Source organism: Lampetra planeri, chromosome 49 (assembly GCF_965212315.1).
Source record: "Lampetra planeri chromosome 49, kcLamPlan1.2.h2, whole genome shotgun sequence".
NCBI classification, from domain to species: domain Eukaryota; kingdom Metazoa; phylum Chordata; class Hyperoartia; order Petromyzontiformes; family Petromyzontidae; genus Lampetra; species Lampetra planeri.
This window is the reverse complement of record NC_136155.1, coordinates 1426317-1449949: the sequence shown is the minus strand read 5'-3', so window position 1 is coordinate 1449949 and position 23633 is coordinate 1426317. Positions and strand designations below refer to the sequence as shown.

Here is a 23633-nt window from a genome sequence, read left to right as displayed (position 1 = left end):
CACACAGATACACGTTTTCCAAACAATCTGTAAGTTGGCTAATTTTACATTAATCAGTGAATGACACCACATGGTCTTTAACTAATAGCTTAAAAGTGCGATGCCATTATTTGTGCAGAAACATGCGCAAAATTGTTGTGGGGTAAACACAATCTATGTCACATTCGAACCTTGATCAAGGGACACTTTTCATAAAACGCTCCACACGTGGACGCGTTACGTAACGAGGCCGTAACGAAAGCGATATTTTATTATTTTGTCGTCGGCTTTTAATTGTTAGCAAATGCGCGACGCTTTGAGGGCAGCCTCCCCGGAGTTTAAGAAAGAATAAAAAGCAGAAAGCGAGCTACGGAATTTGGCACTCCCCGATCGCTCTGAAGGAGGAGGCATCTGCCAATTTGACACACGGACTTCGTTTACCGCACTCTGAAGAATAAATTGGTCACATATTTTTTAATAATCGCGCAGAGGGAGAAAAAGAAAAAAAATTAAAGTGAAAAATAAAAAAAAATATGGGCCCGAATAATGACCACATATGCATTGCAGCATTTATCTGAATATTTCTTTACAAATGGCAGGCTCTCTCGCGTAAAGCGTGTCCTTGTGCTCGTTGCTATTGTATTCGGTTGATTAATTAATCTGTGTTGTTGCTGGAGTTCATATAAAGGGCGCCTTTGACGAATGTACCGGGCTCCTGCCATGAGACTGTGCCATTTTATTTGTTCTCTTCTTGGTTCTTTCGGTAAAGTCACATAGAAGGGAAATAATAAAATAATAAAAATAAAACAATAAAATAATTCTCACGACGTTTCGGCCACAACGCAAGCAGCCGTTGTGGCCGAAACGTGAGAATTATTTTATTGTTTTATTTTGATTATTTTATTATTTCCCTTCTATGTGACTTTACCGAAAGAACCAAGAAGATGAATCCCTGCAGTCACGAAAGCTTTCAATCGAAAATTAAATCCATTTATTTTTGTTCAACTCCGGCTCTGGGCTGCCGATCGGTGATGCGCCTTCAAAGAGCAGCGTGCTTGAGAACGCACCTTTGCGGGCAGCAGTCAGCCGAGACGGTGAACGGTGACTGCTTTCAAAATGCAATGGACGAGCGACTTGCGGATAGAAACAGCAACAACAATTGAAACACGTTCGCCAGGAACACAACGCGTGTCCTTAAAATGATAAATAATTATCAGGCAACGTTCCGGGGCGATGGCTCGTTCTTCATGGCTGTGATTGCGATTGTCCACCACTTCCCATGCAGCAGCAGCAGCAGTATCACCGAATGATTTGTTCACGAATGAAGCATGTTGAACGTTTTGTTGTTTGTTCAGCAGCCTTGTGGTGGCTTGCCATATTACGGCGCGATAGGAATTGTTACTATTGTTACCAGGGACATGTAAACATTTAGGTTACATCTCGAGAGTGACTTCTCCAACTAAATCATCGCGACCGTGAGTTGAGCGACACGAGTTAATTTTTTTTATCTTCAGAAAGAAAATGTGCCCCCCCCCCATCAATCCGTGCCGCGTGATTCTGTCTTTGAAGTTACTTTCTCTCGCAGCTTTCATCTTTTTGCGTTCAGGAAAAATTTTTATTGGTAAATTGTGAATGTGTGCTTTCGTCTTCGAGCCAAACATTGGAAATTTATTTGGCTGCGATTATTCTCATTCGCAACCGGTTGTCATGGACATATCAAATGTGATTTCAATCGGCACACCTAGACACGAGGAGATGGGGTTAGCGGAACGCACAGTGATGGGATTATGGTTGGTTGTGTACGGTGCGAAAGAAGTTCAACGTGCACGTTCACATGCATACAATCAGCCGATTGCGAGCGGTGGGGTAAAGCGTGGGCACTCTTTTACCTCTTCCTTGGTGTCTGCCCAGCTTGAGTAGAGACCCTACCTGCAGCGGTGCCATGAGCAAGCAATTGCAGGGCTGCACCTTTATCTTTTAGTCATAACAAAGTAATATATATGTATGTTGAACTTTTTTCGCACCGTACGTAGCCAATTGTACCAATCGGAGGTGCGGAGCGAAGGACAACGAGACTGAACACAGAAATCAGTTGTAAAGAAATGCGTTTTCAATCCGGATTTTAAATCTCAATTTAAAAGTGCGCTTAGTTTAGTTGCTCTGTCATAAAATAAAATAACGTCCAGGCCTTTGTGAGTCCACATTTGGGTGAAGGCTTCCCCACATCATGTTGCTCACGGGGTTTGTTTGTTTCACCATACATCACTATTCTGGTCACTGTAGGTTGGTGATTGAGGGTCCAGCATCATTTCAGATATCACCAGATACCGATCGAACCACAGCCGGGATTCACACTCAGGTGGCCTTTGAACAATGTTTCGCTAGGTTGCTTATCCCATCAACTTAGTGCATCATCATCACCACCATCACTATCCCTCAATGGTCAGTAAAATTTGTCCCATTTTGCCCTGAGTCAAAAGCGACCGTTCAAAACAGAGACCCGGACTTCCGACGTAGGAACGTGGAATTCCCACCCATGGCTTCGCAGCTGCTACCAGAACTGAGCAGCACCCAAGGCCTATTGGAACAGGAAGACATTTTTAACTTTTGACATCGACTTGGAAGGGATTTGGGACGCTCCTTTTCCCCTCCAGGTCTTCCAATGGGGCACCCAAGTGAACAGTTGTAGCCCTGCAATTTAGCCGCTCACGTCACCGCTGTTGGAAGGGCCTCTTGGAGAGAGAGAGAGCTCTTGAGAGCCCTGTTTAGGGGTGTTTTTGGCCTACTCTTCCACTCTGGCCAGACATCTTGGAAGAAATGTAAAAAAGCTATATAAACTATTTTCCCGGTAAGGCCCTTTAAGCTATGTAGCTATATTTAGTAGCGACTAGCCTATCGCAAATGATAGCCCAATACTCTACATGCATCTTTCTTAAATGTGAATGTAAAAACCGGGACCCGGAGAAAATCCACGCGACCATGGGGAGAGAGACATGTAAACTCCAAATATACGGGCATCAGGGTAGGGATCGAACCCACAAACTTCCTGCATAGCAGGCGAGGTAGCTAACATCTCACCACACTTTACCATGCCAAATGGCTCCTACCTGGGTAACATGGAGGATATAAAAATATATAATAATATATATCACTAAAAAGGGGGTACAATTTGTGAAATGTGACCACTTGTCACATTTTGACATTTCGCCTTTCAAACAAAATAACATTCATGATGCGTATCATATTTCCATCACAGAGACAGTTACTTATTTTTTCTTAACATGAGTAATTGTGTAAAGTCCGGTCGAGCGGGATTTTTTTGCTTGGGACATTTTATTTTCCACCCGCGTTGTCATTAAGTGCTGTTGAACGTCAATTCCGAGGTGACCTTTTATTTTGGTTTTTGACAAAAAGTCACGCTGGGTCACGCGTCATCCACCCAGGGTGATCCTGCTCAGACACACACCCGACACACGCGCCACGATTCAAAGGCAATGTCAAAGTGTGCGGCCCAGTGCTCGTCTCCTGAAACCAACAGAGCACAATTCCACATTCCTATGACAGGGGCAGGCGATTCCATTGGACAAGCAACCCCATTGGCTTTTCACGCAAACTTATTTTCATCAACCACAGCAAGATGGTGGCATTAGATGAAACACCGAGTGGGATGATGTGAACTCAGGGCCTTCTACTTTGGAGTCAAATTATCTGCCACAACACTGCCAGGAATTCTATACTGCACTGTTACCCCGTGACTGCAATTGTCCGCAGCAGCTGTAGGATTCGTGAAAACGTTGATTATCTACACCCCTCGTCCTCCGATTATCCGTGATTATCTGCATGTTTTTGCCATCCCGAATTGCGTTTTTGCCTCCTAATACCCGCCAATTTCACTTCTTATTGTCTGAATAAGTGGAGTCACGCGATGGATTCGATCATTTTTACCCGCAGCTTATCTGCAAATATTGACCTCCAACCTCTGCCTGGACTCACGTGCGGGAATTAAGACATCATCACTCCCCGTGTCCTCTACGCATTTTTGGCAGATAAGTGGGGTTCATCGGCAAACGAATTTCGTCATTCGCGATTATCCCCAAACTTTTTCGCAGATACATGGAACAAAGTCACGGATATGTGTCACGGATAATAGTGTCTGCGATGTTCATCCCCGACATCACTGCGGATCAAAGGAGTTCTTCTGCATTATATTGTATTGCCTTTGAAGTGACTCAGCTAGTTTGTCTGCATATAAAACAAATACTAAAACTTAAAAAAGTGTTTTATTTATTTTATCACTCTTTGTCATAAACGACCTGGCTATCACGAATGATAGCTCAACGAAGTGGCTTATAGTGCGGAAGTTTATAGCCACCAAACAATCTAAACGCGTGACGCTAGTTCTAAATGTAAATGGAAAAAACGGAGGAACTGGAGAAAAATCCACGCGAACACGGGGAGAGAGACACACAAACTCCAAATATACAGCAGGCGTCAGGGTCGGTATTCAACCCACGACCTCCTGCATACCAGGCGAGGTAGTTAACATATCGCTACCGTGGCGTCAATGGGGAGCCTTGTGGGAGTCTTCATTGGGCACTGAGCCACTTCCTCCAAATTCCTTGGTTTGAATCCATGTTTCAGCCGTCCCTGATTGATCCGCGTGTTCAAGCAAGGTGAGTTGATGGTCTCCGTCTGGTCACCAATGATGTACACGCGAGTGAGTACGTGTATGCACGCTTGCAATGAGTGGGTTATCGAGTAATACACTCTTACTAGCCCGATAAATACATCGGTATTCTTAAAGTTTTTTTACGCCCTTAGGCGGTGCCGATTTCTGATTTGGCCCCATGGACTCCAAGTCTTACCTCGATCTCATGGTGACCGTTGTTTTATTCTGCCACCTCCTGTCTGATGAATCGTCCAGAGTGAGAGTTGGACACTCCACGTTCACGTGACCAAGGACCTGTCCATCGTCCACGAGAACCACAGCTGTAGCTGCAGTAGTTAGACGGCGATGACGAGCGCGATGTTGCCACTGATAATGATGATGAGGATCATGATTGCACGTGTAACTTACGTTAAACGATCTCAAAACAAAAAAACGCTTTAATCAGCGGCACATTAATGCCACGAATAAAATTGCACAGATTAGGAACCCGGATGATCGTAGACGGCTTGTTCAAATAACCTTTTTTTGAAATCTCCAGTCCTGAATAATATTTTTTCAAGCCCTTTTCTCCCGACGTGTCCAAATTAAAGTGTTTTATAAACAAACACAGCTCCCCCCGCTCTCTCTCTCTCATCGCCGTTCAAATAATCGCTGTCTCCACGTTCAAACGAGCAAGAGAAAGGACGCTGTCAGCCAAATTGCAAATGATCTGCCCCTGTGATATCACGCACAGAAATTATATCATTTGTGTCGGTGACAATTATGGCTAAAATCAACAAATAATATGTTCATCTGTAACTATAGAGCAAGAGTCAAGAGAGCCTAAGTGCGTTGCCACGTAATTTACACGCAACCTCATCAGGGTTACGGCCGACGTTATCTAATGCAACCTAGCGCTTGAAAGCATTCTCACATTTCCGTTAATTTGCCCTATATCGACCACAGGTGACACGTGGGGCGCAAGACCACAGAGGGCCTTTAACTAACATCCACCTCAGATCAGACTGCGCGCTGGGGTAACACTCCGCACAATGTCCCTGGCGAATGCAGCGGGAATGGAACTCTCGGCCCAGTGGCGAGTGCTTGGGAACATCTCAGTACAAATGTATCAGTTGAAACATCTGTGTTCCGTGGGTGTGTGTTTCTTTGCGTATGTTTTTTTTTCTCTGGGAGAGATTAGTTTGCGCTGTGCATGTGAAAGGGATCGCAGGGTATTAGTTAACTTTTAATAGTCATATTCTTAGGTTTTTTTCGGTAAAGTCACGTAGGTAAAACATCAAAATTAATGAAAAAAAAATAAAAACAAAAAAAAATCAGGACGTCGTGATTTTTGTTTTTGTTTTTATTTTATTTTATTTTCATTAATTTTGATGTTTTACCTACGTGACTTTACCGAAAAAACCTAAGAATATGATTCCTTGCAGTCACGAAAGCTTCAAATCTAGTTTTAATAGGTCCTCGCTAACAGAGCTTGCCCCAACTGTCTGTGAAAGGCGAAACGGGGTTTTTTGTGTCTTTGTTTTGATTGGGCAGTGGTTAGCGTGCTGCGATTATCGCTCACGGCCAACATCAACACCAGTGACGAATATCTTAACTGGTTCGGGCCTCCGTTAGGTCGACTCAGGCAACCTTTCAGTGAATGACCCTCGAGCATGACAGGACAATCACTTTGGCCGACTTTTGTGAATAAAACGGTATTTATTGAAGATGTGCACAGAGCGAACGACGCATTATTGTCCACGGAGTTGAGCAAGCTTTCCCGGTCTCAGTTGAGAGACGCAGCGACGGACAGAGAGAAGCAGAGAGGCCGCTGGAGGAGGGCTTCGGCGAAGGCCACGGATCGTGGCCGCAACGGCCCAAAAGATCAAAGGGCTAAGAGAAGAGCTGGCCAACTTCAGAAATCACAGTGAAGCCCCTTGCACCGCCTAGAATCGCAACGCTAAGTCGCCACCCCGCAGGTTGTCATCTGCCGTGATTAACGAGGCGGTCGCCATTCTTTGCGTCTCCTTCTGATCCGGAGACAGGATTATCGTCCGTTCGTCCGTGCGCAGCGCAAGCCAAACGCCCTGCGGCGAGTTCCGTTTCCCCGCTCAACATGAGCAAGGTCGGAGCGGTCATGTTTCCGCACTTGAGCTGGTCGAAATTCCACATTCTTATGGCGAAGGTGAAGCTATGTGGGGGGGGCGGGGGGGGAGTCTTCACCACAGTGACAGTGGCCAGATGTTAACTACCTCGCCTGGTGTGCAGGAGTTCGTGGGTCCGATCCCGACCCTGACGCTTGCTGTATATTTGGAGTTACGCGTGTCTTTATCCCCATGGTCGTGTGGATTTTTCTCCGGGTCCTCCACATTTAGAAACAACGTGCGTTTAGAATAATTTGGCTGTTATACATTTCCACGTGACAAGCCACTTCGTTGAGCTATCATTTGTGATCGCCAGGTCGCTTCTGAAAAAGAGCCACATTGCCCGGTGGTGCTTACCTGGTAACATTTTAAAGTCCCTATTCATAGGGCACTTGACCATCCGACAAAAGTGGCACTTGCCTTAAATCCACCCTGGATGGACGAAGTGCCAACCCGACCCCCAATCTGATTCTTTGTCGACTTCTGCCGGGCGCGTGCCCATGTCTCTCTCACCAACTGGACCGGGCTCCTATCGCCGGAGCGGCTCAGAACTCCCCCCCGGAGTGTCTCGCTGCTCAAATGAACTTGACGCGGCACTTAGCTCCGTCGATTGCTCGCAAAGCCCCCATCGCCCCCACGCCCCCAGCCGAGTCAGCCGTGTAAATTCCACATTGCTATGGCCGAGGCCAACAGCGGCTCACGCGTACGGAGCGCCGAGTAGAGTGCTAGCCCGCCCACCCGCCCGCCCGCCCACTCGCGCTTCTGGCCGCGATGATTGAATTTGTTTTGATTGCAGCGCAAGGTTTGGTTACCGTGCGCGCCCGCCGTAGGATACGATGAGAGAGCGCCCTTCGCGCCGCTCTCGGGAAATCGCTGGGTGATTGAGAGCGATGCTCTCTCACGTCCGGGGGGGGGGGAGGGGGTGGTTCGAGAGGGGTGCTCTCGGCACCAGAGACGGCTGGCTGCCTCTGGCCGTGGCCCGAGGTCTCTTTCCATGACTTCATCAGGTGGGAATGGCTCCAGAGGATGAACGTGGGAGGGAGGGAGGGAGGTGGGGTCGCGGCTAGACGGAGCGAAAGCGCAGGGAGCAGGGGGGGGTTGACTTCATTGGGGTTTCTGTGCTCGTGCGTAATTATTTATATGCGGTACATATATACATGTATATGTATATATGTATATATACATATATATGTATATATACACACACAGGGGGATGCACGAGTTTTGAGTCAATATACGAGTCAAATAAAAATGAAATGAAAAATCTGAAATATGAAGACAAAGACAAAATATCCCCCGTATAGCCTAAACCGTCAATTGGGGCAAGTGCTGTTAGCGAGCATCTAATTCAGGTCGCCACGGCACAGAAGGGGGTGGGTGACCAACACCACGCCCGGCCACCTTTGTCTCCCCAGTACTGATATTTACACACCACAGCATGTACTCATTTAGGGCTGAGTCGACCTCGGCGAGACCCGGAACCGAGAATCTGATTTGGATATTCGTCACTGTTGTTAGTCGTGAGTTGCTAGCGAAATGTGTTCACCACTGCGCCACCACTCCCCGTGTACAGTGCAGTATAAATACCAAATTTCGATGTAAAGCTTTCGTGACTGCAGGGATTCATATTCTTGGTTCTTTCGGTAAAGTCACGTGGAAGGGAAATAAAAAAAAATAAAAATAGAAAAAAATAAAAATTAAATATGTCTCAGGACACGCAGTGGGATTTCTGCAGTAGTATAATGGTAAGCGTGGTGGATTTGCAATGCAGAGGTCTCTGGCGAGCTGTGTCGTCCAGGGTCTTGTTATGAACCCCACAAACCTCATCGAGCACCCGGTGCCTCTCTGTGGACCGAACATTTAAAAAATGGCATTTTATGGCATTACGGTAATTTTAGTTGGACTCGGAAAGGCATGAGCAATGTTAAAAAGAAAATAAAAATTGGCATAGCGTCATAGAAATGTGGTTACAAATGTAGCTCACTTTAACCCAGCTCCTAATTGTAATCAAAACACGATTCGTCATTTTTCTTAAGAGTCACAGGTTAGTGTCCATCAGCCAGGATTGGAAATTCCACATTCCTATGGTGGGGTTAGGTAGGCAGTGATAGATAAGTCAGTCTTGGGCACGCCCTTCATCAACCCGCACTGACCAGTGTGGTGAAGTATGACTCAAAAAAACCCAATGAATGACACGGCATAGCGAGTCCTCATCCAAGCAGTGGACTGACACTGGGCTATAAATGGTTATTGCTATTATTAATATTCTCCGTAATATCACAGAGATAGTGATTGGTAGTTAAGCGTTCTGCACTACAGGGGCCACCCGGGACAGTTTTTTTATGTCTCGAGAAAGAGAAAAGAGGCGTTAAACAATGCAGCTAAACGTTAAACTATTATACCACAATAGAAGAAGCGAATGCTTTGAACAACGTCCGCCAATTAAAATTTGAGCACCCTCAAAAGTAGGAATCTTGAGCGGCAACGCTGCAGAGACCGGCTTGCAAAGTGACATCGCCGGCGTGACAATTTTTTTTCTCTCCAAAAAAAAAAACCCACAGCCGGATTACTCTGCAGCCTGCCAAATCGGGATAATTGCATCCATCTGTGCGGCCGGGCAGCTGTTGGTGCTGATTGCCGAGGCTTTGAAGGAGCTCATAATTTTCACTCTCAATTTGAGCACCACAAATCCTTAGTAACACGAAACCGCCTTGGTACATTCGCTTCCTCAGCGGAAGTCACGGCTGCCTCGTGATCGCAAGGCGAAGATTAGGGTCCTGTTGTGCCGAGTGCTATTGGTGGCTCTGAGCCAGTGGTACAAATTCCACATTACTCTGACGGGGGTGGAGGGTGGGCGAGATTTCTCAAGGAGCCCACCGCTGTCATCCCGCAAAGTGGCGTTGCTTTACTGGCACTGGGTATATTCTGCAGGTAGATTAGATAGATATTGCTAGATATTGCTATATATTGATAGCTATTCTGTCGATAAGTTCTGCATATAGATTATGCAGATAGAAAGATTCTGCAGTTGATGGTGCTGCTCATGATTAATGATGAAGATCATTATCATTGGAGAAGATATATGAACTTGACCTTTGACCTTTGACTTTGGCCTTTGACCTTTGACCTTTGCACTCGCAGTCAAGGGAACATTGCACAGATATAAACACGTTGTGCTTGCGTGTGCATAGTTACTTAAGTACATCTTCATTCTTGTATTGCATATGTTTACGTTCCATTTCCAGAAACTATTCACACACTAAATAACACTTCTGACCCTAATATTTGTATTATTATCGCGTAAGCATTTCGCCGAGTTGTTGGGGTTGAATCTGGGTATCAGCCGCCGATGATTGAACCAAGTTCGCAAGTGCGGCGAGTTGATGGTTTTGATGAGGTTTGGTCGACAAAAACCACCCTAGTTTCCCTTGACTCTACTCGTCGGGCGTGTGTGAGCAATTAAAACATGTTTAGCTCGATTGTGTCATCGTGGAGCGCCATCAGTGTTGGGAGGTTGCTCTATGAATTGGTGCGAAGCTTCGCCACTTGCCATTCACAATTGCGGACGGGGAATTTCACCACCGTTACGTAACACGAACGCCTACTTAATTTATAGTTTCGGAGGGTTTAGGTCGCAACTTGTTTTGAAATGAGAGCGGATGTTTGTGATACACAAGCTGAATGTAACATGGAAGAAGAAAAAAAAAACGAGTTCACAAATCGTAAAAAAAATATTAAATTCCCCATCATAACAAGTGTAAATTATCATCCGAACAGTATACAGCTCAACCTTTTAAAGTTGTCCACCATAAACAAAATATTTTGAAGCGGCGCAATTTGTTTGAAATAGTCTCCGCGGAATATTCATAGAGCCATTTCATTTGCAGCGCGATCATCAGAGTGCTTTCGAAGAACAATATCAAGCACAGGCAGCTGTTTTATTTACTCTCACGCATTTGGCGACGTTATCAATACTTGATAAATATTGAATCCCACAACAAGAACATCCAACATCACACATACGCGCTATGAAATTGGCTAAACATCAAAGCCACCCTTGCACTGCTTATCAAGATAATTTGTAATAAAAATTTACAGCCCATTGTCAATCCACTGCTGGATGAGTGTCATCCCATGTCGTCTGGGTGGCGGTAACGTTTCAGGCCATGGCTCTTCCTCCCATAATTTATGTTTCCTGAAGAAGGGTCATTGCCCGAAACGTCGCCTCTGATATAATTTATTAAGGACACTTTGTTCACGTCCAACGCGCCGAGCTCTTATGCGTGTTGGCCGCCCATCCAATCACCACCCAGGCTCAAAATCCCTGCCAAGCTTGCGAGACCGAGCGCGTGCCGGGCGCGTGCCGGGTGATTTGATCGCAGGCGACGGCCGTGGACGAGGTGATGGTGGCCGTTGTGTAGGCCCCAACGGACCCGCACGGCGTGGGGAAGTGATCATCCAGCAGTGGATTGACAAATTCTCCTACAACACGTGATTCGCTCACTGAAATTAATCCGGGTGGAGCTGTGGAAAACTAACACTATTGAACTTTGTTTTTATTTCAACAGATAATGTATATTGCACTTCTTTCACACCGTACGTAGTCGACCGTACTAATCGGAGGTGCGGGGGAAGGACAACAAACTAAGCACGGAAATCCGTTCTGAAGAACTTAGTTAAGGTAAAGCCCAATGAGCTACAGAGCTCTCTTTCAGAAACGACCTGGTCACAAACGAAAGCTCAGCGAAGTGGCATATTAAGTGGAAATCTATATCAGGAAAATACTCGAAACGCATGTTTCTAAATGTGGAGGGAAAAACCAGAGGACCCAGAAAAAAATGAACACGATCACAGGGTGAACATGCAAACTCCAAATATACAGCAGGCGTCAGGGTCAGGATCGAACCCACGACCTCCTGCATACCAGGCGAGGTAGTTAACATCTCCTAGTCAACGTGGTGATGATGACAGAGACACGCAAACTCTAAATATATAGCAGGCCTCAGGGTCAGGATCGAACCCACGACCTCCTGCATACCAGGCGAGGTAGTTGACATCTTCTAGCCACCGTGGTGATGATGAGAAAGACATGCAGATGCGATGCCGCCAGTCTCAAGACATCGAAATCTGTGATTGAAACCCACTCGCACTGCATCTGCAGTTGTTACGGCTGGAGTACATTCGTTACGAACCGGCCGTGTGCACCATTTACGTGGTTGACTGGGTACATGTATGCACGCATTGTAAGTTGTGGGATTGTAAAATGTGTGTGTGTGCGTACGCTTCGTGGGGTGTTATGTTCTTGGCAAGTGCGTGCTCAGTCATTACCACAGACACCTTTTGGAAACGAGATGCTCCATCTCAAGGGAATTTTCCAGGTGGAATATCTCAGTAAATTTAAATGAAGTACATAATTAATGTTTGGGCTTAGGCCAAGTAATGATTTGTCAAAATTTGTGTTGAAAGACCCTCCACCACCCGGAATTGCCAAAAAACCTGTCACATTTGCAAGCGTTGAACAACACGCCAATTGTCAGTGTTCTATCCCACCGGTGAATTGAAGAACAATTCTTACGGCAACAGTTAGCAGCAATTAGATACGACGTTCCACTTGAAACTGCGCCAAGCATCGTCAGGAAAATCCAGGAAGTTAGAAAGAGAAGTCAGAATAATCACGCCATCTGACCCGGCTTCTTGAACGAGTGCCATTATGATTCTTACACCATTGGCTGCCAAAATCTACGCGTTTGACATAAATATGGTTAGTCCTCGCTTAAAACGCGCGGTATTCACACAACGTGTTTTTGCTATAACGCGGTTCTTACATTGGGGAACACTTCGCACAACGCACAATGTTATCACGTCGGGACGCGTTAAGCGAGGACTTACTGCTGTTTGTGTTTTAAATCGCCGCTGTGTGTGCGGTTAGCGAGTCGCGCTACGAACGGCCATCAACACCGGTCACAATTATCCGAAACGGTCCTGGGCCTCCCCTAGGTCGACTCAGCCTCAAACGAGTACCTGGCGCCGCGGCGTGCAAACATCGCCACTCGGGAGACAAATGCGGCCGTGCGCGGTGCTGGCCACCCACCCCGTCGCGTGCCGCGCACTCGCAAGCGAGCACCACGCACCCACGGTCAAGTCCCCAGGCTGATCTGTGTTCTGTGTTTTTTGTTGTTCTCGCAGGCGAGCCGGTGGATCTGCTGAAATCCCTCGACTTCGAGAATCTCCCCGAGGGAATTTCTCGGACGACGGGCTTCTGCTCGAAGCGGCGCGGTGCCGGTGCCGGCGACGTGGCCTACAGCGTCTCGCGCGAGGCGCAGCTCAGCGTCCCCACCAAGCAGCTCTTCCCAGGTGCGGCGCGGGGGGGAGGGGGGAGGGAGGGGGGCAACCGGAGGAGGGGGCGGGAGGTTTGGAGCAGGAGGAGGTGGGGAAGGGAGGGTGGGAGCAAGAGTAGGTGGGGGAGGGTGGGAGCAGGAGGGGGGGCAGGAGGAGGTGGGGGAGGGGGGATGGGGGAGGGAGGGAGGGAGGATGATCGCAAAGCAACAGGAAATGCATCCCATGGCGCTGTCAAATATAAAAGCAGGCAGCCGTTCAAGTCGTCGCAGGGAGGTTCTCCCAAATAAATGTTTGTTTATCTCTAAGATCCGACTCAAATGAGCACAGAGGAGGCCCTCAACCTCAAGTTTACAGCCCTCCGCCAGTGGTGGAAATTCCACGTTTCTATGGCGGGGGCGAGCACTGGCTCTGCTTCCAGTACGAATAACAGATTCACTTCAACATTGTTCCACTGCAGTTCACAGAACAGGAGCATGACACGAGCCCCCCCCCCACCATCCCCCGCACCCTATCATCGCCACGTCACAAGCGATGATGTTATCATGTCGCACCATGCGGTCAGACGCACAAGAATGAACGACCTCATTACATTGTCTCCGTCACGCAACCATCGCGCCGTCGATGAACCGCGGAAAGCAATCAGCAAAGCAATTCCATCTCACGGGTACATCACGACTGATGTGCACCTTCGATTGGTGCATACTTCTGGCATTTAAAAAAGAAGATATTTTTTGTCGCGGAACAAAAATAAAAACGAAGAATAAAAAAACTTTGCTTGTCTCGATCGAGCGAGATTTTGTGATTCGATCCGACACGAGGATCGGCGGGCGTCGTATCGCACGATGCATCGTTCCGGAATTCCTTGAGGGGCCAGGTCACTCGGCGGATTGGTGCCAATGTCAGAGGCAATTCCGAGCCAAGCCGACTGAGATCTTGGATTCGAATCCCAAGGTTTCTCCCATCGGTGAGCGGTGATGGTCTGGGTCACCCATTGCTGCACACAGCCACGAGAAATGAACACCCTCCTTCGCGAAATTGAATTAATATTTTTTTGCTCTACTTAATTCAGTTGATTTATTGGCCCGAGGAAAACCGTTTCTTGGTCAAATTCTCACTCCCGAGACTTCCAAATGGAAATGCATTCGTCTTGAGACACGATGCCAATAGCACACGCATGGAATAAATACGTACACATGTGAAATGTATAATTTTCATGGCAGCAAAAGTGTGATGCCTGTACGAGACAGTAGAGCAAGTAGGCTTACAGGATATGCGTGCAATTGGGTTGGAGAGTTCTCAACCATACGCATAGGCTTTCTTTGGGCAATGCATTTTGTTCCCATCATCATTATCATCAACCATGATCAATCCGCTGCTGGATGAAAGTCTCCCCAAGTAGGTGCCACCGCCCACGGTTCTGCATTCTCACAAATCCCTGCGCTGATTTCATCGCTTGAATAACAGTTACAGGTATTCATTTTGTACGGATTAATAATAACAATACATTTAGGTAGTTGGGTGAGTCAAGGTAGTTTCTATCGGCCGTGGTCAGGTACACTCGCCAAACACTGCTGCGGTTACACGCCGTGTGCGATGAAAACGGAACTCATGTGTGGTGAGTTTATTTTCTAAACCCAGTCACTGATGACTGCACAAAAGCACCCCCCAATCCTAACTTATTATATTTAACAATTCATTCTGATCCATATCCATTGCTGGCACGATCAACGGATTGGAAAGCTTCCCTCTTCAGGCCCGATGGTGTGTTGCTTTCCATTGTGAAATTCAGTCTTCCATAAGCACTCCATCCTGCTCTTGATAAAATCTGTATTTCTTCACATTAATCCGGACATGCTTTCAAAAGTTGCCCAAGGTGTGTGTGTGTATATATACGCGTATTATACAAATGGTGTCCTTCCGACAATGATTGTATTCTGATTAGCAAGCTCTTGTTGTGCATGGAAATCAACAAAGTGGAACAGACGCTGAAAAGTTGCGCAAAGAAGAGTGGACAGATTATTAATTATTGGAAATAGAAAGAGGAGAAAACGAATCTTGTGACGAAACGCAACTGGAAGACATCGTTCTGACGACGACGGAGAATGAGTGAGCTTCGACAGGGAATGTCACTGGTAGAAACGGTGGCCGATGGGTCGAGACTGGCGATGGAACGGCAGCTCAAGGAAGGAACGCGTCCAGATAGCTGACGGAGCGGTTGAGATGAGTAGCATCGCAGGAGCATGGGTTGATGCGATGGCATGCGGGAGACGATCCAGCAGTAGATAGACAATGCCTGCTGTTACTGATGATGATGATGATCAACACTTCATTCAACATAGCTGCTCCATTTGAAGATGATCAATTGTAGACATTGGGTGATGGAAACAATGGGAGATGGGATTCGCCAGGCTCGTGATGCGTTGTGCTAACCGGAATCAGAATATTTATTTATTTATCACAGATGTCCAGTCGGGGCGGGTAAGAATGTTACAACAGCAAACGTTACACAAACACGACACAAGTACAAAAAAGGTGAACAAATCACCCAAAAGACAAACACAATACATCTCAAACATTCCGATCCTACCAGACAAAGCCCACTGAGGTATGAACTTGTAATTTTTTTTTAAAAGCGACCTAACCACAAAGGATAGCTCGACAAAGCGGCTTGTAGAGCAGCAGCAGCAGTCTAAACAGTCTAGACGCGTGGATGGCTTCTACATGCGACACGGCTCCTGAGGAACCGAACGAATCAATCGTGCACGTGCGTGTATGCGGTAGTTAAACTTCTTTCGCACACCACGTTGCCAACCGTGCTGATCGGAGGAGCAGCGGTGTGCGCGTGTCTTCTCGTGCACTACAGTCACCCCGGGTGACGTGCTTGGACTTTCGCATAACAAAGGCTCAGTCCTAGCAGCAGCCTCAGCCGCACCAACCTTATCATAATAAAAAAAAACTCCTATCCAGGGGCCTACCCTGGCTCCTCCCACCTCAACCAGTATATATACAAGGTCGGGTCTCTTGAAATTTCTCTTTACTTGATACAGCAATCGTGCTGTGACGGTTCCACCTGAAGACGGAAGCTTGTGTTGCCTCCGAAACGTCGTGATTTTTATTTGACTTTTATTAATTTAATTTAATTTTTTACCTACGTGACTTTACCGAAAAAAAGAAGAGTATTTCGCAGAGAAAGTCGGTACAGTAAGATGCTTCTAAACGAAACACACGGAGGCGCGCTCTGGGACATGGTTGGGGTTTTTTTTTGTAGCTCGAAATGAAACTTGTAAGAGTCGCGTGTACTCCTGAAACATGGCAGGAAATGTTTTGGGCGCCTCAGCCTCTGCCAAGAAAACTTTTGCCAAAGTTGTTTCAAAATTATTTATAACTATTACTACGAAACGTGTGCGCAGAGGAATGTTACAACCACGGGGGAGTTTGTAAAGAGAAATCCGTGTAAAGAGATCTGCAGGTGGGGCTATTGGATTCGCGTTGCAGTAGCGAGCACATGTCTCTGCGTGGACTTGTGAGCAGACAGATTCCACGTTGATCATAATTCATCATTATAATGAGCATCATTGTTATGACATCGGTGTATGACTTAAAAAGTAATTTTAATTTTGTTGAGAATTTAAGGAACAAACTCAAGTAAGCAGACGATACTCCTCCCCCACGTGCTCTATGTCTCTCAACATGAATAAAAGTAAGTTTACGTGTTCCATCAGCCACACGTCCTTCTGGGAGCGCGTAAAACAAATGACAGCTCAACGAAGTGGCTTATCACGTGGTAATGTATAACAGCCAAATACTCTAAACGTGTGTTTCTAAATTTGGAGGGAAAAACCGGAGGACCCAGAATGTTTTTTCCCACGCGACCACGGGGAGAGGAACATGCAAACTCCAAATATACACACCTCAGGGGCGGGATCGAACCCACAATCTCTTGCATACAAGGCGAGGTAGTTAACATCTCGCCACCGAGGCAAGATGTTAAGTGTCAGTGACATTTGACTGAAATCGCTGAGATGTTGGGTTCAAGTCACTCACTCGCCCGCCCAATCGTCACTCACCCGCAACAACATCAACAACCATTCGCCACTAAGTGGCGGTGACGTCACCACGACGCCCGTGCCAGGCTATGTGCACGTTGAGGCCACGTGAAGTGTCGGAACGCCCGCTGGCCGGAGGTCACGGGGCAGACCCAGCAGGTGCCACGGGTCGACTGACCGAGACGACTGCTGGGCCCATGCACCCGCTCGCTCACCACGCAGCGGGTCACCCTGCAGGTGGCCACGACACATTTCTTCTGTCTGCCTCTGCCCCCCACACTGCCCCACCGTGGGAATTCCTCTCCCTCGTCGTTTCTCTCCACCGACCCCCCCAGCCCCCCAAGGCGCTCTCATAAATAATACGAACAAATAACGTCGCTCGATTCAAGCAATCGCGTTCACTCTCGTTATCGCTTACAAAATCATCTGCAGTGCTGTTTGTTGCTGGACGCTTGAGGGGGTTTGAGGGGGGGTCTGTGCTCAGTAACTGGTTTTAAACCCTCCCCTCCCTTCCCCACAAAATAAACAGAGAGAAGCCGCAGAGAGACACACCACGCTGGGCCAGATGGCGAATGACATCATACACCCCAACGATTTATTTTTTGTTAAAACTGAGCGGAGTGGAGCCGAGAATCCGCGTGCGCGATGTGTGAGGTGGCCGCGTGGCACGGGGGGAGGGCTTCACAGTGGCCGTAGGCGACGCTCTAGAGCGGGCGTCAGCTGAGGGCTTCGGTTCGAGTCCGGGTTTAATCCGCGGTGGTTAAACCCCGGTTCTCACGTGGGCAATGGGGTTTATGGTTGCAGCTCAGTCACGAATGTCTGCAACAAATACGAAGACAACCCTAGTGGTGCCTTAACGGACTGTTGGGAGCAAGTGCTGTTAGCGAGCACCTATTAAGGCCGGCACAGCACACAAAAGGGGCGGGTGGCCAACACCATGCCCGGCCACCTTTGTTTCCCCAGTGGCGATGTTTACACACCGCACCAGGCACTAATTTGAGGCTGAGTCGACCTAGGGGAGGCCCAGGACAGGTTCAGATAATCGTCACTGGGTGTTGGCCGTGAGCGGGAATGGAACCCAAGTGGCTCCCCCCAAATGACTGCACACACGCACACACACAGACATTACATCAAGTTCGTTTTGTCGTTTAATTCCTCAGGTTTCAGTTCATTACCGAGTGTCCTCTCCGCAGAGCGGTCTGGGCAATGCCTCTCTCTCTTCTGCTGCTCACCACGTCTATCCGCACGTCCTTCCATGTTGAGCATCGTTTCGCATCTCTCAACTTTTCCTTCCTCTCAGTCTTTTCCCAGAAAATCTTCCCTTGATCACTTTCTTCATCTCACTCTCTCTCTCACTACCACCTACCCAACCGCCTCCTCCAGCTCATTCCCTCTCACCACCACCTGCCCAATCACCTCCTTCAGTCAATTCCCTCTCACTACATCTTGGTTAAACCCTCGTGACTGACATGGCAAGGGCAGCCTTGCATCCAGCAGTGGAATGACAAATGGCAGGAAATTATGAGTATAATAATAATAATACTCATTCAGATGTATAATGCGCACACCATCCTAGGATCCCAATGCGCAAAGCAGGAAACAAAAACAGAACCATGGCAACCGACCCAACTCGGGAGGGAAGGCCACTTTGAAGAGATGCGTTCCCAAAGCAGACTTAAATATATCTACTGACTCTGATTGCCCGAGTTCAAGTGGCAAAGCGTTCCATAGCTTGGGTGCCACGCTTACAAAAGCCCGATCATTAACAGAGCGCAACCTAGACCCTGGGAGTGCTGAGCCGTGGAAGATCAGAATATCTTAAGGACCTTGATGGATTATATATAAACGTATTAGTTCCTGCAAGTAATGAGGCGAGCCATTTTAAAGCCGTAAAGGATTAACACGTAGACTTTCGCGACCATCATCGGGCAAATCACCCGATGATGCTGGTTGAAATTACCAGCGAAACGTCGTACTACTCAAATTGTAAATGTTGTGGATTTACTCTCCAACACACCGGTGGGCTGAAGCAGTAAACTAATTGGCGTTTTGGTTCCGTGACAAATCCCTCACTAATTGGCTGCGTCGGGTGGTGGAGGGTTCCGACACATTTTTTACTTACGCGATCTTACCCAAAAAAACTTTATTATGAACCTTATAGGTTAATATCAGTATCTTAAAATCCACTCGGAATTTGACCGGCAGCCAATGAAGAGATACGAGGACCTGGTGTAATGTTCTCACGTAATGGTGTAGGTGGTGTGAGCACTCGAGCAGCTGCATTGCGAACGAGCTGGAGTCTGCCCACGACTTTGCTCGCTGTCCCAACCAGTGAGGCGTTGCAGTAGTCGAGTTTGGATAACACAAAAGCATGGACCAGTCTCTCAAAGTCAGCAGGTGACAGGAAGCGATGCATTCTGGCAATATTTCGGCGGTGGAAAAAGGGGCATTTTAACCACCTTAGATACGTGTGCCTCAAAGGATAATGACTGGTCAAACTGAACACCCATTTACGTTTAGAAACGTACCTTATTTCCCCTCATAACAAACATTCCCGTGACGTTTCATTTTGCAGGTGAGCGATTGCCACCACCGCTGTATCGAATTCTTCTGGCCAAAGTGCTCAACATACACACACACACAACGTAATGCCATCATTTTGTAAAACCAATCCGTTTTCTTCTTAAACTATTGGCGGCATTTTCCACCCAACGCCCCCACCACATCGATTTGAGGCTGAGTCGACCTAGAGGAGACCCAGGACCGATTTCTTGTTTTTTTTTATTCGAGGCTCCCTGTGGGTTCGCCGTTGTACGCAGACAACAAAAGACCTTGCCAGAGGTGATGGTGGTGGGGGGGTGAGTTGATGGCCTCGGTGCAGTGTCTCCACGGGGGCGTCTCCACGTGGCCGAGGTCTCGGGACCCCCCCCCGCCTGTCGCCCGCCGTTGGCCTGGAACGAGAGGGCCACCGCCCCACATCCTCCTTGGGCCCCGCTCTTTCCTCTTTAGGCCACTCCCCCCCCCCGTAAACAGGGTCGGGCTGGGTTGGGTAGTGGTGGGGGTTGTGGACTTGGGGGGAGCGTGTTTGGCAGCAGTGGTTGGGGTGGGCGGGGTCAGTAACAGTGGGCGTGGTCAGAAGGGCTAGGGGCGTGGTCAGCAGGGATAGGGGCGTGGTCAGCAGGGCTAGGGGCGTGGTCAAAAGGGCTAGGGGCGTGGTCAGAAGGGCTAGGGGCGTGGTCAGTAGCAGTGGGCGTGGTCAACAGGGCTAAGGGCGTGGTCAGTAGCAGTGGGCGTGGTCAGCAGTGCTAGGGGCGTGGTCAGTAGCAGCGGGCGTGGTTAGCAAGGCTAGGGGAGTGGTCAGCAGGGCTAGGGGCGTGGTCAGTAGCAGTGGGCGTGGTCAGCAGGGCTAGGGGCGTGGTCAGTATGGGGTAGGGGCGTGGTCAGCAGGGCTAGGGGCGGGGTGGCTAACGCTTACAAATGTCTAAAATCCCTCTTGTAGCAGATGGATTGTATTACATCTTAGATCGATTCAGGAAGCAAGTGCAGCAGCCTGCACACACACACACAGCATATGATGCATTGGTGCTGCAGACACGCAGATGAAGGGCACCCCTCAGATTCTTATAGTCACTGTTAAATCCCAAAGGTCAGCCACATTGAGGCACCTGTGAGATTCGTAGGGTTCACTCTGAAATATGAACGCTCTTATAAAGCCATGCTAAAGTATCCTTGTGATTCTTACGGCATCGTTTATAATTCCCAAAGCTCAAAGAGTCAGACTATGGCTTCTTGAAGATTCTTCGTGTCTTCACCTTTGAGCCCTGTGTATCATAGTGGCAGACATAGGCACATTTAATGATGTTCGAAGGTTCAATGGAATCGAGATAAATTTGGAGAAACTACAGAGCGGGTTTAGGGATAAGATGCATAGCGAGGCAGGCTGCGGCTTTTGCTTCAGGGGATACGGCTGTCTCTCGCTAATTCACATCAGGAATGTGTTCGCTGTTTATTCCATGAAATCCTCCGCTGTTCGGCCTCTCGCCAGCCCCCCCCCTTACCAGAGGGATCTGGAAAGAGTCAAGGTCCCTTTCGCTTTGACGTAACGAAAACAACAAACAATCCAGCAGGAGAAGGCGTTCATCCTTCTTCATCGTCGTCGTCTTAAGCCATGAGCAATGCACTGCTGGATGAAATCATCCACCGCAGCCATTGATATTCCTCTCGCAATGCAATAATCCGCCTTGCTTCCGCCCGAAGGATGGTGTCGTCGCTCCATCTCCCCAGTCGGCGTCCTCTTTGACGTGTTGCCTTCTTTGGCTGCCACTCACTAGTTCGTATTGGCACAGTCGCTAGATGTTAACTTCATCGCCTGGTCTACAGGAGGTCGTGGGTTCGATCCCAACCCTGACGCCTGCTGCTGTATATTTCGAGTTTGCGTGTTCTCCCCGTGGGCACATGCATTTTTTTCTGGGTTTTTCCATCCTCATTTAGAATCAACATCACGCGTTTACAGAAATTGGCTGCTATAAATGTCCACGTGATAAGCCACTTCGCTGAGCTATCATTTGTGGCCAGGTCGCTTCTGAAAAAGAGCGAAACAGCTCAGTGGGCCTTACCTGCTAATATCAAAATGGTAAAAGTTGTTTACTTACTTTTTTTGCATCCACTTACAAAATCGCGTCTCCATCCTGCGTACATTCTCTATTCTGCATGTTGCTCGTGTTGTCCATCAGTGAGATGTCGAGCGTGCACCTCTCCCACGAGTCTCTGCCACACTCTTGAGCTTTTGATCCACGTTCTTCATCAGCGGTCGTCTGTCTGCTCTGTGCGACACGGCGGAGCCAAACGCCAGGCACGGTCGCGCATCACGAACCCTCCTATTTCTTCACGAGCCAAACGAAAGTCAAGATGATTTCCTGCTCAAAATTAGCATTTAGAAGGTGCTCAACCGCCTCTTCATATCCCTGAGCTCGTGCTGGAAATTCCACATTCCTATGGTGTACGTATACATGTTGAATTTCTTTCGCACCGTACGTAGCCAACCATGCTCATGGTGGCGGCGGGTTTTAACCCACAAGACAACCACCGTCGACTTTCCCAGAAGCGACGACGATGGGCTGAGTCAACCCCCCCCTCCCAATCAGGATGTGAACTCACAACCTTCCGATTGTGAGCCACTCGCTCGACCGCTGAGTCACCTGGCCGGGTACCCTTCGCCTAACGAGCGGCATAACACGCGTCTCCTTTCTCCTAACGATGTGAATAACATTTGAGCGAGATCGTGCCTTGACCACAACACCTGCGGTCGGAAAGCTCTCTTACTCTGATGGTGCATTGTCTTTGAGTTGTGCGCCTTTTGGCGTCATCTGGTCCAACACCATGTGAGGCTAGGCTCTAAGAAAAGCTGCCTCGGGTGTGGACCAATCAATTTCAAGGACAGTGCATATCATTATCAGAGTTGTGTTTTTGTTTGCATTCCGACCGCAGGTATTGTGGTCAATGCAAACATGACTCCTTGTAAAAAAAAGGTGTCAGTTTTGTTGCCAGATTAAAGGGTTAAAAACACAATGATCATATTTTGCTTCTGGCAAAGGATGTTCCAATGGTGAGACATCTTGGTTTCCCGAGTTCTGACCTGGTTAAGCAATAGTTTACCTGAAAGAATTGCGAACCCCTAGCTTCGACAAGGATGCCTGGGTCTCACCAGCATCGGGCTCGTACACCATCACCACCATCGGTAAAACCATCGCCTTCGGACCACTCTTTAAAATGTTGCCGAGCAGGTGAAATGGGTTGCGTTGCAATGATGATCGCCAGTCAATGGTGTGTTCACACGTGCGTGTTTCCCTTGGCCGGAATTGTGCTTAGGTCGCTGGGTTCCTTAGTGTGTGTGTGCGTGTGTTTCGTTGTGTGTGTTCGTGTGTGTGTACCGTTCCAGCCATGGGGAGCGGTGGTGTAGCGGTTAGCGCGCTGCGCTATGAACCCGGCCACCCGAGTTCGATTCCCGCTCACGGCCAACACCAGTGACGATTATCTGAACCGGTCCTGGGCCTCCCCTAGGTCGACTCAGCCTCAAATGAGTACCTTGTGCGGTGTGTAAACATCACCACTAGGGAGACAAAGGCGGTCGGGCGTGGTGCTGGCCACCCACCCCCTCGTGTACCGTTGCGGCCTTCATAGGTGCTCGCTAACAGCACTTGCCCCTACAGTCTGTTAAGGCTATATGGGGATCTTTATTACCGTTCCAGCCTTCATAGGGGATCTTTGCCTTTGCGTGTTTTTGTGTGTGTGACATGTCCATTTGTGTGTGTGTTCATGCCTTCATCATCATGCATGGCACCCGAATCCAATTGAAGTTTTTTTTGTTACATATAAACTTAACTGTACTGCAAACACAACTCTATCTGACGTGGGGACCTTGGTCTCAACAATATTACAGTCCGACTTCTCTTCATCCGAAACTCAGTTATTCACAGG

At 48.0% G+C, this 23633-nt stretch overlaps 1 protein-coding gene across 2 annotated transcripts in view; it reads left to right on the top strand.

Annotated features, from left to right (window-relative positions):
- Positions 1-23633, top strand: part of LOC144734060 (uncharacterized) — a 258027-nt gene that overhangs the window by 11530 nt on the left and 222864 nt on the right. For both annotated transcript variants that reach the window (XM_078616112.1, XM_078616111.1), the window contains exon 2: positions 12958-13125. In XM_078616112.1, coding sequence (XP_078472238.1) covers positions 12958-13125 — 168 coding nt within the window. The remainder of the gene's footprint in view (positions 1-12957; positions 13126-23633) is intronic.